This window comes from Gymnoscopelus braueri (assembly GCF_963280865.1).
Source record: "Gymnoscopelus braueri genome assembly, chromosome: 23".
Lineage (NCBI taxonomy): Eukaryota > Metazoa > Chordata > Actinopteri > Myctophiformes > Myctophidae > Gymnoscopelus > Gymnoscopelus braueri.
Window position 1 is genome coordinate 17,364,037 of NC_137625.1, and position 11,256 is coordinate 17,375,292.

General features: G+C 43.5%; 1 protein-coding gene across 2 annotated transcripts; it reads right to left on the bottom strand.

The window, feature by feature from the left end:
• Positions 1 to 3,217: 3,217 nt before the first annotated feature.
• On the bottom strand, positions 3,218 to 9,709 carry LOC308079265 (transmembrane protein 53-like). 2 transcript variants are annotated; one of them, XR_013932581.1, is made up of 4 exons: positions 9,419 to 9,709; positions 7,378 to 7,979; positions 5,909 to 6,612; positions 3,218 to 4,953 (listed from the first exon to the last, which is right to left on the bottom strand). XR_013932581.1 is itself a non-coding variant. In XM_080420643.1 (3 exons), exons 1-3 carry the CDS (start codon positions 9,442 to 9,444, stop codon positions 6,257 to 6,259), a joined length of 984 nt encoding a protein of 327 aa, XP_080276769.1. In that variant the 5' UTR covers positions 9,445 to 9,709; the 3' UTR covers positions 3,218 to 6,256. The 2 variants fall into 2 exon arrangements, 1 of the variants encoding a protein (XP_080276769.1); XM_080420643.1 differs by having other exon boundaries at positions 3,218 to 6,612.
• Positions 9,710 to 11,256: the final 1,547 nt, after the last annotated feature.

Here is an 11,256-nt window from a genome sequence, read left to right on the forward strand (position 1 = left end):
TGTGTGTGTGTGTGTGTGTGTGTGTGTGTGTGTGTGTGTGTGTGTGTGTGTGTGTGCGCGTGTGTGTGTGCGTGCGTGCGTGTGTGTGTGTGTGTGTGTGTGTGTGTGTGTGTGTGTGTGTGTGTGTGTGTGTGTGTGTGTGTGTGTGTGTGTGTGTGTTTTGTGTGTGCGTGTGCGTGTGCGTGTGTGTGTGTGTTGAATTAAGTCCATGTGGTGGTAAATGTGCTGCAAGTTTTCAACATTATATGTGCAGAGGGCATTAGCGTGTGTGTGTGTGTGTGTGTGTGTGTGTGTGTGTGTGGTGTGCGTGTGAGAGAGAGAGAGAGAGAGAGAGAGAGAGAGAGAGAGAGAGAGAGACGGTGACACATGCCTTTTGTCTTAATGCAGTGGCTCTCAAAGTCAAAACAGTAACCTCTTTAACCTTATTTTATACTTCGGCTATTCCGAAATAGCTGATCTACAAGCTCACAACACGTCACGATGACGATGAGACACATTGTGAGCTTTTATGTATTGTGAACCATTTTGAACATTGTAGCCACACAAATCTCCTCTTATGCAGCTCCCTTCCCTGCAATCAATTCAATTTTGGGGCTCCTCCACATGAAAATGTTTGAGAACGACTGTTCTAAGTGACCAGCCTTTTTGACATCTGGGTCGTTTGTCACTCTTACCTTAATAGGATTTTATTTCTCAAAAAGGTGTGGGGGGGAGGGGTTATTGAATTATACCAGTCACACGACTGTTACTGAAGACCGATGCCTCTCAAAACATAATGTTTATATGACTCATTAAAAATCACAGTTATACGAAATCTATTCTGATGTCAGTGATCTTGTTCTCACTTTGTAATTTAGGTCCATTGCACCATAATCCATAAATAGGTCTCATTTGCATGTGTAATGTATGCACGAGAGGGGATAAGCCTATGGCACAATAGCCCTAAATTACAAAATCTAAGTGAGAACACCAGCATCAGAACAGCAAAAAAGTGTATTAAGATCAACGTAAAGCCTGGCTCACTACTCTACTGTATAATCGGGGAGATTTTCTGGCCAGATTATCCCCATAGTGTGTGATGTAACCAGATTTCAAAACCGTTTAAGATTGTAAAACTCCTGTGGCGTGAGCCCAGCTTTAGTGACAAAGGACCCACATGTCCAAAGGCTGGTGAGTGGTTCCCATGATTTTGGAGGGGTCCCTAGATGACAGTGAAGAGACAATTTAAGGACTTTTAAGAACTTTTTAATACCTAAAACGAAAGAATAACAAAGACGATTAATGCATCAAAAGTAATCAACAAACTGTGTTATTAAAACTGGTCAAACATTGGCCAAATTGTCAAATAATATAAGAAAATTGCTGATCTACAAGCAAGGCGTTGTGAGCTTGTAGATCGGCTATTTTCACAATATATATGTGGAACCGAGTCAAACTAAATGTAATGCCTCAACTCTTAGAAGTTCTTGTCAGGGTGGGGGATCCCCAGTTCAAATATGATCATTTTGTTGGGTCGCGGCCTGAAAAGGTTGAGAACCACTGGTGGTCTATGGGAGCATTTGGACCATGGTGAAGAATGATGTCAGTGTTCATGCTGGCATCATGCCTCGTTTGGATCCTCACCCTCTATAGCGGAGGGTGATCGAGGTCCAATCGGTGGTATAGCTGGCATCATGCCTATGTGCACTTCCTCAGCGAGGTGAGCGGTGCCCCCGCTTGGCTGCCCCCGGGAACAGTTTTGCAGCGCAGTTAATTGCACTATAAGGTCCGGCCTTTCTTTCTTTCTTTTGGGCCAATTAAGCGTTTGGTGCCCCCTGAGCTTGGTGCCCCCCGAGCTTGGTGCCTCCCGAGCTCAGCCCCTACAGCCTGTGCATTAAGTCAGGCCAGTACACACGTACACACCACATTCACCCCACATACACACATACATACACACCACATATACATCATGCACACATATACATAACGCACACCACTATACTATACACACCACACACACACACACACACACACACACACACACACACACACACACACACACACACACACACACACACACACACACACACACACACACACACACACACACACACACACACACACACACACACACACACACACACACACACACACCGACCGACATACCACAGATCGACACAAAGCAGAGCTGTGATGTGTTGCCACAATGCAAGGATTTGCTCAACATACATTGACCACTTAAGCCAGGGGTGGGCAACCTTTTCATGCACATGGGGCCCTATTGCGTGCCGCCTTACCCCTTATGCCTTAATTGTTTTGGCATTTTAAAATAGTTCAAATAGCCGATCTACAGGCTCACAACGTGTCAATGTAGATCGGCTTTTTGAACTTTTTTAAAAACAATCCAAAATAGTAAAAAGCCGAAAAAGTTCAGGCGTAAGGGGTCAGGCAAGGCAAGATAAGGCTAGAAAAACACGATCCCTTAGCCGTTTTCCAAGGCTGGCGATTTCAATGACGGGCAGTGACGGATAACTTTAAGTGAGAGTGTTTATTCATGTTGATGATGATGACTCCGCACTGACATAATGTTTCACTATATGGTACATTTGTAAGTTGCATACAACATGCATGAGCACTCTTGAGTGACCAGATACTGATAAAACTACTGCATTTTGGAGATATTTTTGAAACAACATCTAAGACCCCAGGAAGAGCAGCTGCAACAAGAGAGTAGTAACTGTTACTTAAAGGAGTAGTTCACCCAAAATAATTACTCATTCTATATCAATTACACACCCCATAAAGCCTTGAATTCATTGAGATTTTATATGTTTTTGTCACATTCCTAAGCCAATAATTTGATGACGAGTCAAGAGTCTCCTCCTGAGTGTCCTATTGACCGATGACCCGGTCATCTAATTATTGGCTTAGGAATGTGACAAAAACTCAAATAATCTCCATGTGTTCAAGGCTTCATGGGGTGTGTAATTGAAAGAAAATAAGATTGTTTTTGCGTGAACTACTCCTTTAATGGGGATCTGAATAAACAATAAACAATAGATGGCATACTCTGCATACTTGAACATGTCTGTTCATACCCGTCTTCACCACGTCCACGACCGTACCAGAAGAACCATAGTAATAAACTCTAACGCTGCCACAAAGCACCACAGAGACAATCACAAAGACTCTTTCTTTGAAAATAAATATCATTTTATTATAAATATAATACATTGACTAATGTGTTTTCAAGTCAGATTCCAAATGGTTTATTAAAACAAATAAAACATTAAGACCATAGTCATGCTCTTCCAAAAAGCTTGCAATTATCTATACATGTTAAACATAACATCACTTAGATCAGTGGTTTTTAAAGGGGGGGGGGCACTTGGAAAGGAGTAAATAATAATTTCAATTACATTTTTAATTTCAATGTGTAAGATTATTGTGCCAGGTTAACCACTTTCAAGTCTGGCATCCCTATTTTGGGGATAAATGTGAAAAATAGATTTTTTTTTCAAAGATTACAAAATAAACCCTTTTCCTTACAGATTGGTCAGCTACCCGTCATATCAGCCTTAGGGGTTATCAGTTATCGTCACCTTTCATCAATATCCTCAGCCAGGGTAATTGACCACTTAAACCCTATATACTTTAGATTCCAAAGTAAAGTTTAGAAGAGTCAACATCCAAGGACAGCGCCTCAATTACACCAATTTATTTTGGCAAGACAAACAAAAGACTAACGTTTCAGCCTAGCTGGCCTTCATCAGAGCTTATGCTCTGATGAAGCCCAAATCGGCCTAGTTGGCCTTCATCAGAGCTTAAGATGTGCTCTGATAAAGGCCAACTATAGGCCGAATTTCCGAAATGTTAGCCTTTTGTTTGTCTGGCCAAAATAGATTGGTGTAATTGAGGCGCTGTCCTTGTCCTTTTTTTTAAGTTGGTCAATGCTACCATACATCCTTGGATGTTGAGTATTCTTCACTACATGTTTTTTGGCTTAGCAGCCAGAAGTGTTTCATTCTGGGAAGGCACGTCTAACTCCTCCTTTGCAACCCTATATACTTTGTTTGCAAAATGCGCCACAACGTGTTGTGAGCTTGTAGATTGGCTATTTTCGCTGACTGTTCGCCTTATGACATGCCCACAATAAGGACATGTCAACATATTCTCGTCTGGGCGGTCAGAATGCATTGTTCATGTGGTTAAAGGATGGCTGTGTGATACAATGCAGACAATGCAGCCAGCGTTAACATACCAAATGAATCAGTGCAGCTATTATTGCAAGAGTAACAATTCAAGCAGTGATTGTCGTCATTAGAAATCCCTTCACGTTGTGTCATACCAAGTTCCCATGCTGGGGAAAAACACACTGATTGAACGTCGGGCTGGGTAGTATATTGATATTATCGGGTGGAAACCTCATAATATATATATATATATATATGTCCAAAATATATGTTCAAATTCAAAACTAACATTTTCTAAACTACCCTGACTGTTCCAGCTGTTCAATTAGTTGCCTTTACCCACTTGGTTATTATATAGGCATTACTGATGATTATATTTAAAGAATCTCATTGGGTAAATATTTTGTCAAAGCACAAATATTCACCCCCAAAATATTGTCACAATATCGATATTAAGCTATTGGGTAAACAAGAAATGGCAGTCATAATATACCAACCTGTGCCAAGCCCTTGAAAAGTACTGTCATGACTCTTGCATCTTACTAAACATTAACCAAAAAATTAAACTCAAGAATTCAATTAAGGTGCCTTTCACATCTAAAGCTCACTAGTGGATTGATTCATGGACTCTTCCAGGCACAAACAAATCCAACATCTAACTGTAAACATAAACAAATAACTTACAACTACTAGGCTTCTAATAAAAAGTGCAGTATTAAATAACATATTCAACTACTTCGAACACTGTTTTAGAGTCATAGCGAATTTCATTCTTATTAATCTATATGTCACAGTACGTTTGGAGAACCAGTACGATTGAAGACAGAGCGCTCGTTTTTAGGCACGGGGCTCCTTCGGGGCGAGGCGGGGCTTTTCGAGACAAGGTTTATTAGCGAGGCTCGCAAGGAGGAGAAGGAGGACGCGGCGCTGCGAGGCGGGGGTTTATTACGCGAGGCTCGCGAGGAAGAGGAGCCTCCTCCTCCTCCTCCTCCTCCTCCTCCTCGCGTAATAAACCGTCCTCTTTCTCTCCTTCTCTCGTTCCCGAGGAGGAGGAGGAGGAGAAGGAGAATGCGGAGAGGCGGGGCTTTGATGCGCCGACGCAGACCTGTCTTTTGTTGTTCCCCCCCACATAGCAACCAGGAAGCTACGCTAGGGGAACCATAATATCTATGAGGGGAACGCTGAACACGCGTTCACACGCACACGCTTGTCCATGACGGAGGCGCGCCGCCTTAGTAGAGCTTGAGGCCGAGGAAGCGCGCCCTCGCGCCTCCAGGCGCGAGTGCCCGCGCTGACCGGCCGATGCTCTACTAGTCGACTCAGCGCCGTTTGAATTGTAAACCGATAGGGACAGAATAGTTCTTTTCATGGATCACTGTGTGTGTGTGTGTGTGTGTGTGTGTGTGTGTGTGTGTGTGTGTGTGTGTGTGTGTGTGTGTGTGTGTGTGTGTGTGTGTGTGTGTGTGTGTGTCAGGGAGAAAGTAAAACAAAAGCCAGAACACAATAAAAGTATCTAAACAGTCCTGTTTTCAATAAACCAAAAAAAGCATGAGCGTGTGCGCGTGTGTGTGCGCTTGTGTGTGTGTGTGTGTGTGTGTGTGTGTGTGACTGTGTGTGTGTGTGTGGCCATATATGTTTGTGCACAAGCCTGGCTTGTGGCTCCCTCTAGTGCTGGGTGGGTGGTAAAAACGAGCGCGCTTTCTTCAATCATACTGGTTCTCCAATCATACTGTAACATATACATTTGTATGTAATATAATCTTGACCTGAGCGCCTCATCGCGGCTGTGAGGTTTCAAATGATCTAATAATTTAACTAGGCTACTATATCAGACAGAGCGCTGACAACATCGTCAGACGGGGGAGGGGTGCTCTCTGTAAACTGTGTTGTTTGGGCCATTCATCAATCAAATAAAACATGTTTAGATTATTGAACCAACTGATGCACATTTCCCTCTTTACGTAGTGCCGGTAGTTGTGATGTGACCGCACAGGTCACATTGCTTTTTTTTAGCAATTAGATAATTAAATATTTTACAAAAATCTTCAGTGTGTCCCAGCAGTCACTTATCCACTCCCAACTAATTAGATTTTTGCTTGAAGTGGCACTAGTGCATTCAAGAACTTCTCCAAGGTGGACAGATACTCGTCCGGGTGACACCGCATGTGGCCCGCGTGCACCGACACCTTCCACTTCCTGCTTTCCACGGCCACGCCCCTCTCTCTCCACAAGTCAATGACGGACTCCAGGGCGACTGGGTCGCAGAGTGCGTCGTTTTCGCAGAAGAAGAAGAGCGAAGGGGAAGTGACGGGGCTGTGGTGGAAGACTTGGATGCCGGCGTCGTAGTAGTCGGCTGTGTGCGACTTGAACAGCCAGAAGTACAGCAAGGCAGCGTTTCTGACCAGCCAGTTCAATCGAGGCAACAGAGTCTTCCCAAGCCCTGGATAACAGACAGATCACAGACAGAGAAAAGGAGAAATTAACCGGGCTAATTAATGTTTGAAAACGTCAACAATGTGTTTTCTCAAGAAAAGTTGAAACACTTTCAACCTGCCGTCCCTATTTTGAGCATGTCATTATAGAGCAGAAATGTTTTTTAAAAATCTTCAAGCTCACAACACGTCCTATATAGCATTGGTTCTCAAAGTGGGGTCCGGGGACCCCCAGGGGTCCTTGAGGGAGTTCCAGGGGGTCCCCAGCTAAATGATAGATAGTTAGGAACCAAATGGACCCTTATGGGTCTGTAACTCTGAGAGAAATGGAACCAAATGGACCCGTTAAATTAACATTGATTTTAGAATATAAATTGGGGTCCCTGAGATATAAATGCCATTAAATGGGGGTAGCCTAATGCATGTCAAACCGGGGGTCCTTGAAATTTAAATGGCATAAAAAAGCCGTAAAAAAAGTCTTCTCTTATGGGTCCCTGGCATATGTTTTCAAATGGGGGTCGGCGGGCTAATAAGTGTCAACTTGGGGTCCTTGGCATGAAAAAGTTTGAGAACCACTGCTATATAGGGCTTAAGTCAGTGGTTAAAGTTTAAAGTTTCATATATGCAACTAGCATTTCCTAGCCAGTAACAACAGCATGCATAATTTAACATTGAACCACGGGCTCCTAATTCATTATTCAAAAGATTGACACACTTTTCCAACACAAAAAGAAACACAACCCCCTGTCAGATCCCCTCCCTCTCTCTCTCACCTAAGGCCATGTGCTCCAGTGTGCCAACCACCATGCTGTCGTAGATCTGCCCGACAAACATCGGCGCCAGGCAGGCGTATTTCTCGGGACCCTGAGCGATGTGCTCCAGCATCTGGGTGAAGGTGTACCCGCCGATGGAGCAGGCGTGCACCAGCAGGGGGCGCCCCGAGAACCGCGGCTCCTCCAGAACCTTCAGGACCTCCAGGCCGTACCCCAGGCCCCAGCGCGGCCACAGGAAGTGCATGACGTCGGTCTCCACCGACAGCACGTCCATGCCGCGCTGCAGGTAGAGGCTCCGGTACTTGGCCGCCGCGCCGGGCCGGGCGCCGAGCCAGGGCAGGAACAGGACGAGTGGGCGCGGCGCCAGCAGGGGGTTGGCAGACGCCGGGTCGGTTTGTGTGCCTGAGAGCAGTGCATCGTGGGAGGAGGCCTCTGGAGGCTTGGCATCAGAGATAGACTCTGATTGGCCGGTGAATAGTGTCTTTTGGTCCCTCACGATGTGAACGCTGGTGTAATACGTTATGCTTTTAGTAATCTTCCGGGATACGACGCCCCTCTCTTCAGATACCTTTTCAGGCATTTCCGCACCAGAGCTAAAGAGACTGTGGGAGGATCAAAAAGACAGTCGTTACAATCGGACAGCATGTTGAAACGTGAAAGAAGAACATGAATGAGTCATTCTAGTGCAATGAACAGCACAAAGCATGCAAGGTTTGGAGGGTGTTCATATAATATACACCAGTGGTTCCCAAACTGGAGGTCAGGACCCAGGGGGGTCCCCAAATTATTTTGGGGGGGTCCAATTGATTAGCTTAATGTGCAACATTGTTTTCTCACTCAACAGTAAACAAATTCAGTAAACATTTCGGCCATGAAACGCATTGTGAGCTTGTAGATCTGCTATTTTCAAAAGATTTTTATACATTTGAAAACTTGTGAAATGGGACAATCTGCATAATGACTGCTTTTACTTTTGGTACTTTATGTATATTTTGATGCCAATACTTTTGTACTTTTACTCAAGTACATTTGCAATGCCAGACTTTTTAGTTTTACTTGTAACAGAGTAGCCTATTTCTACATTGCAGTATTGTTACTTTTACCTTTACACTTAAAAAGCACTTTTAACATCGAGGATATATAGCACTTAGCAGGTTTAAATTAACTAGGCATTGGTTCTCAAAGTGGGGTCCGGGGACCCCCAGGGGTCCTTCGGGGGGTTCCAGGGGTCCCCAGCAAAATTAGTTAATATATAGCATCACAATCATTTTAACCACTTTAACCTTTTATATGTTGGCTATTCAGAAATAGCAGATATACAAGTTCATAGCGCGGCAAAGAGTGCCATGCTATGAGCTTGTAGATCTGCTATTTTTCAAAAATCTTGAACATCAGTGAACATTTTGAACACAAATCTTGTCCCTGGCATGGTTCACATGACGCTCGTCTGTCACAAGCGTCACTCATGGCGGTACTTGTTCCTGTTTTTTGAAAATGTTACATTTACAACCACTTCATCTACATGAACATTCAGATTTCAAATATAAAGTGCTTACCCCAAAGCCACGGATGTAACAAGTTAAAGCGCCCGGGTCTAAGTACCTGTATCTTCCGTATTGTTCAATAAAAATCAATTTAATCCGATCTGCGGCCATTTTATTTTTTTAATAATGTATCAGAGTGCAATACACATCCCAACTGATAGGGGCGCGTATCTGAACGAATATGGAGACAATTCAGAGAAAATGGCTGGCGATCGGATTAAAATGCTTTTTATTGAACAATACGGATGATACGGGTTACGGTACTTAGACCCGGGCGCTTTAACTTGTAACAACCGTGGCCGTGGGGTAAGCACTTTATATTTGAAATCTGAACGTTTATGTAGATGTACTGGCTGTAAATGTAACATTTTCAAAAAACAGGAACAAGTAGCGCCAAACAAGTCATGTTTCAGGGGGGGGGGGTCAGTTTGAGAACCACTGGGCTACTATGCAGTAATACAAGCAAAGCGATACTCTCACACGCAGGCAACCGTTACCCTCGAATGAACTGCAGGTTCCCCATGTTCAGCACAGCTATGCTGTCAGCGTCAGCGTCAGGACAGGAGGATGTAATGTACGATCACAGTCCACCCCGGGTCCTTTATATTATGTTAGGATGGATGGATCCTGAATTAAAATAAAGGTAACAAAGGCAGGGTTTTGTATCGGATGCAGGCGGCGTCAGCAGCGCGTCGCAGCCCTCCTGGCCCCGGTACGGCACGGTTCGGTTGATATCGTGCCGGATGAACCCGTCCAGCTGATGCGATCTATAACTGTGTCTGGAGCCTGCCGACGCACGCACTATGCGCACGCACCGCCTCCCCGCTGCTCTGACTGCCTTCCGCAATCCGCCATGCGCGTGCATGTTGTTTAATCGGGGCTTCTGCACGCTCCCGCCAGGTCGTGAGGTGACGTGATGACGCGAATGGTTATACTTCGTCGTACGACGGCGTTGCAAAGCAAGGGGAGAGAGAGAGAGAGAGAGAGAGAGAGAGAGAGAGAGAGAGAGAGAGATTGAATACTTTATTTAGAAAAGACATGGAAACAGTAAGTATACAATTCACAATACAATATCCTCTAAACTGGATCGCTCATAAAAGCACAAGGGCTTATTTAAAATGAGATCCCCATCCCCGATGAGAGAGAGAGAGAGGGGGGGAGATAGAGAGAGAGAGAGATTTTATCCATATTTGTTTCTTTTTTATAGTTGATTAGTTCGATTAACTGCACCCCACACAGACCCAGAAAACCATTTAAATGTAGGCCTATTAGACTCTTGTATAAGCATATGGATGTGATAGGCTGTAATAACGTTATAATGTGCAAGCTTGTGCTTTTCTTGAAAATAATCTAATAATGAAAGATAGCTATAGGGTAAATAAACATCTGCCAGAGCAGCTCCACAGTGTGATGGGTGACCACAGCTGTTGGTGATTCACTGTGGGTGTTTAATTTAAAGTGTTGGTCAGCTCCTTCTGGCACAGGACCAATGGTGGAAGAAGTATAGTACTCACACATGTTGTACTTAAGTAAAATACTGCAATAATGTAGAAACACTCTGTTAAAAAGTAAAAATACAAAAGTATTGCAACAAATTATACTTAAATTAAAAGTATTCATTATGCAGAATGTTTCACAAGTTATCAATATGTCAAAAATGTATAAAACAATCTTTTGAAAATAGCAGATCTACACGCTCACTACGCGTTGCATCGTGACACGTTGTGAGCTTGTAGATCGGCTATCTTCACATAGACAACGTTTAAATAATAATCAAAATCTACAAAGTAACTGGTAAACTAAAGTTTTCAAATAATTGTAGTGGAGTAAAAGCAGAAGTATTTGAGATGTGGTGGAGTTTGAAGTAAAAGTATAGACAATTGGAAATACTCCATTAAAGTAAAAAAGAAAAACCTCAAAATTGTACCTATAAGTACAGTACTTGAGTACATGTACTTAGTTACTCCCCACCACTGCCATTCACACAGCCTACTGTGAGCTGTGTTTGAAATGGTTGGTTGCTACTGTAAATGAATGAAAATGCTGGATGATGAAAACTCAAATGTGTTGGACAGACTGTATGGGCTTGTGTCCATGAGCTGCACTCACATTGGCTCTGTGTCAAAGTTATTTATAAAGGCCTATCACAGTTATGTCAGACAAGTGTCTCAAGGTGGAAAGTAACTAAGTACATTTACTTAAGTACTGTACTTAAGTAAAATGATGAGGTATTTGTACTTTACTTGAGTATTTCCAAATTCCACAAGATCTACAAGCTCACAACGTGTCACAACGTGTCACATTTTCAAAATGTTTGTACTTTTACTTTTGGTAC

What these genes read in the sequence shown, in the direction of transcription:
- LOC308079265 (XM_080420643.1), bottom strand. Translation starts at nt 9,444, where the DNA reads ATGGGGAACCTGCAGTTCATTCGAGG. An exon ending in AACCTGCAGTTCATTCGAGG is followed by an intron (nt 7,980 to 9,418) that starts GTAACGGTTGCC and finishes ATCCTCCCACAG; the next exon opens with TCTCTTTAGCTCTGGTGCGG. An exon ending in ACTGGAGCACATGGCCTTAG is followed by an intron (nt 6,613 to 7,377) that starts GTGAGAGAGAGA and finishes TCTGTTATCCAG; the next exon opens with GGCTTGGGAAGACTCTGTTG.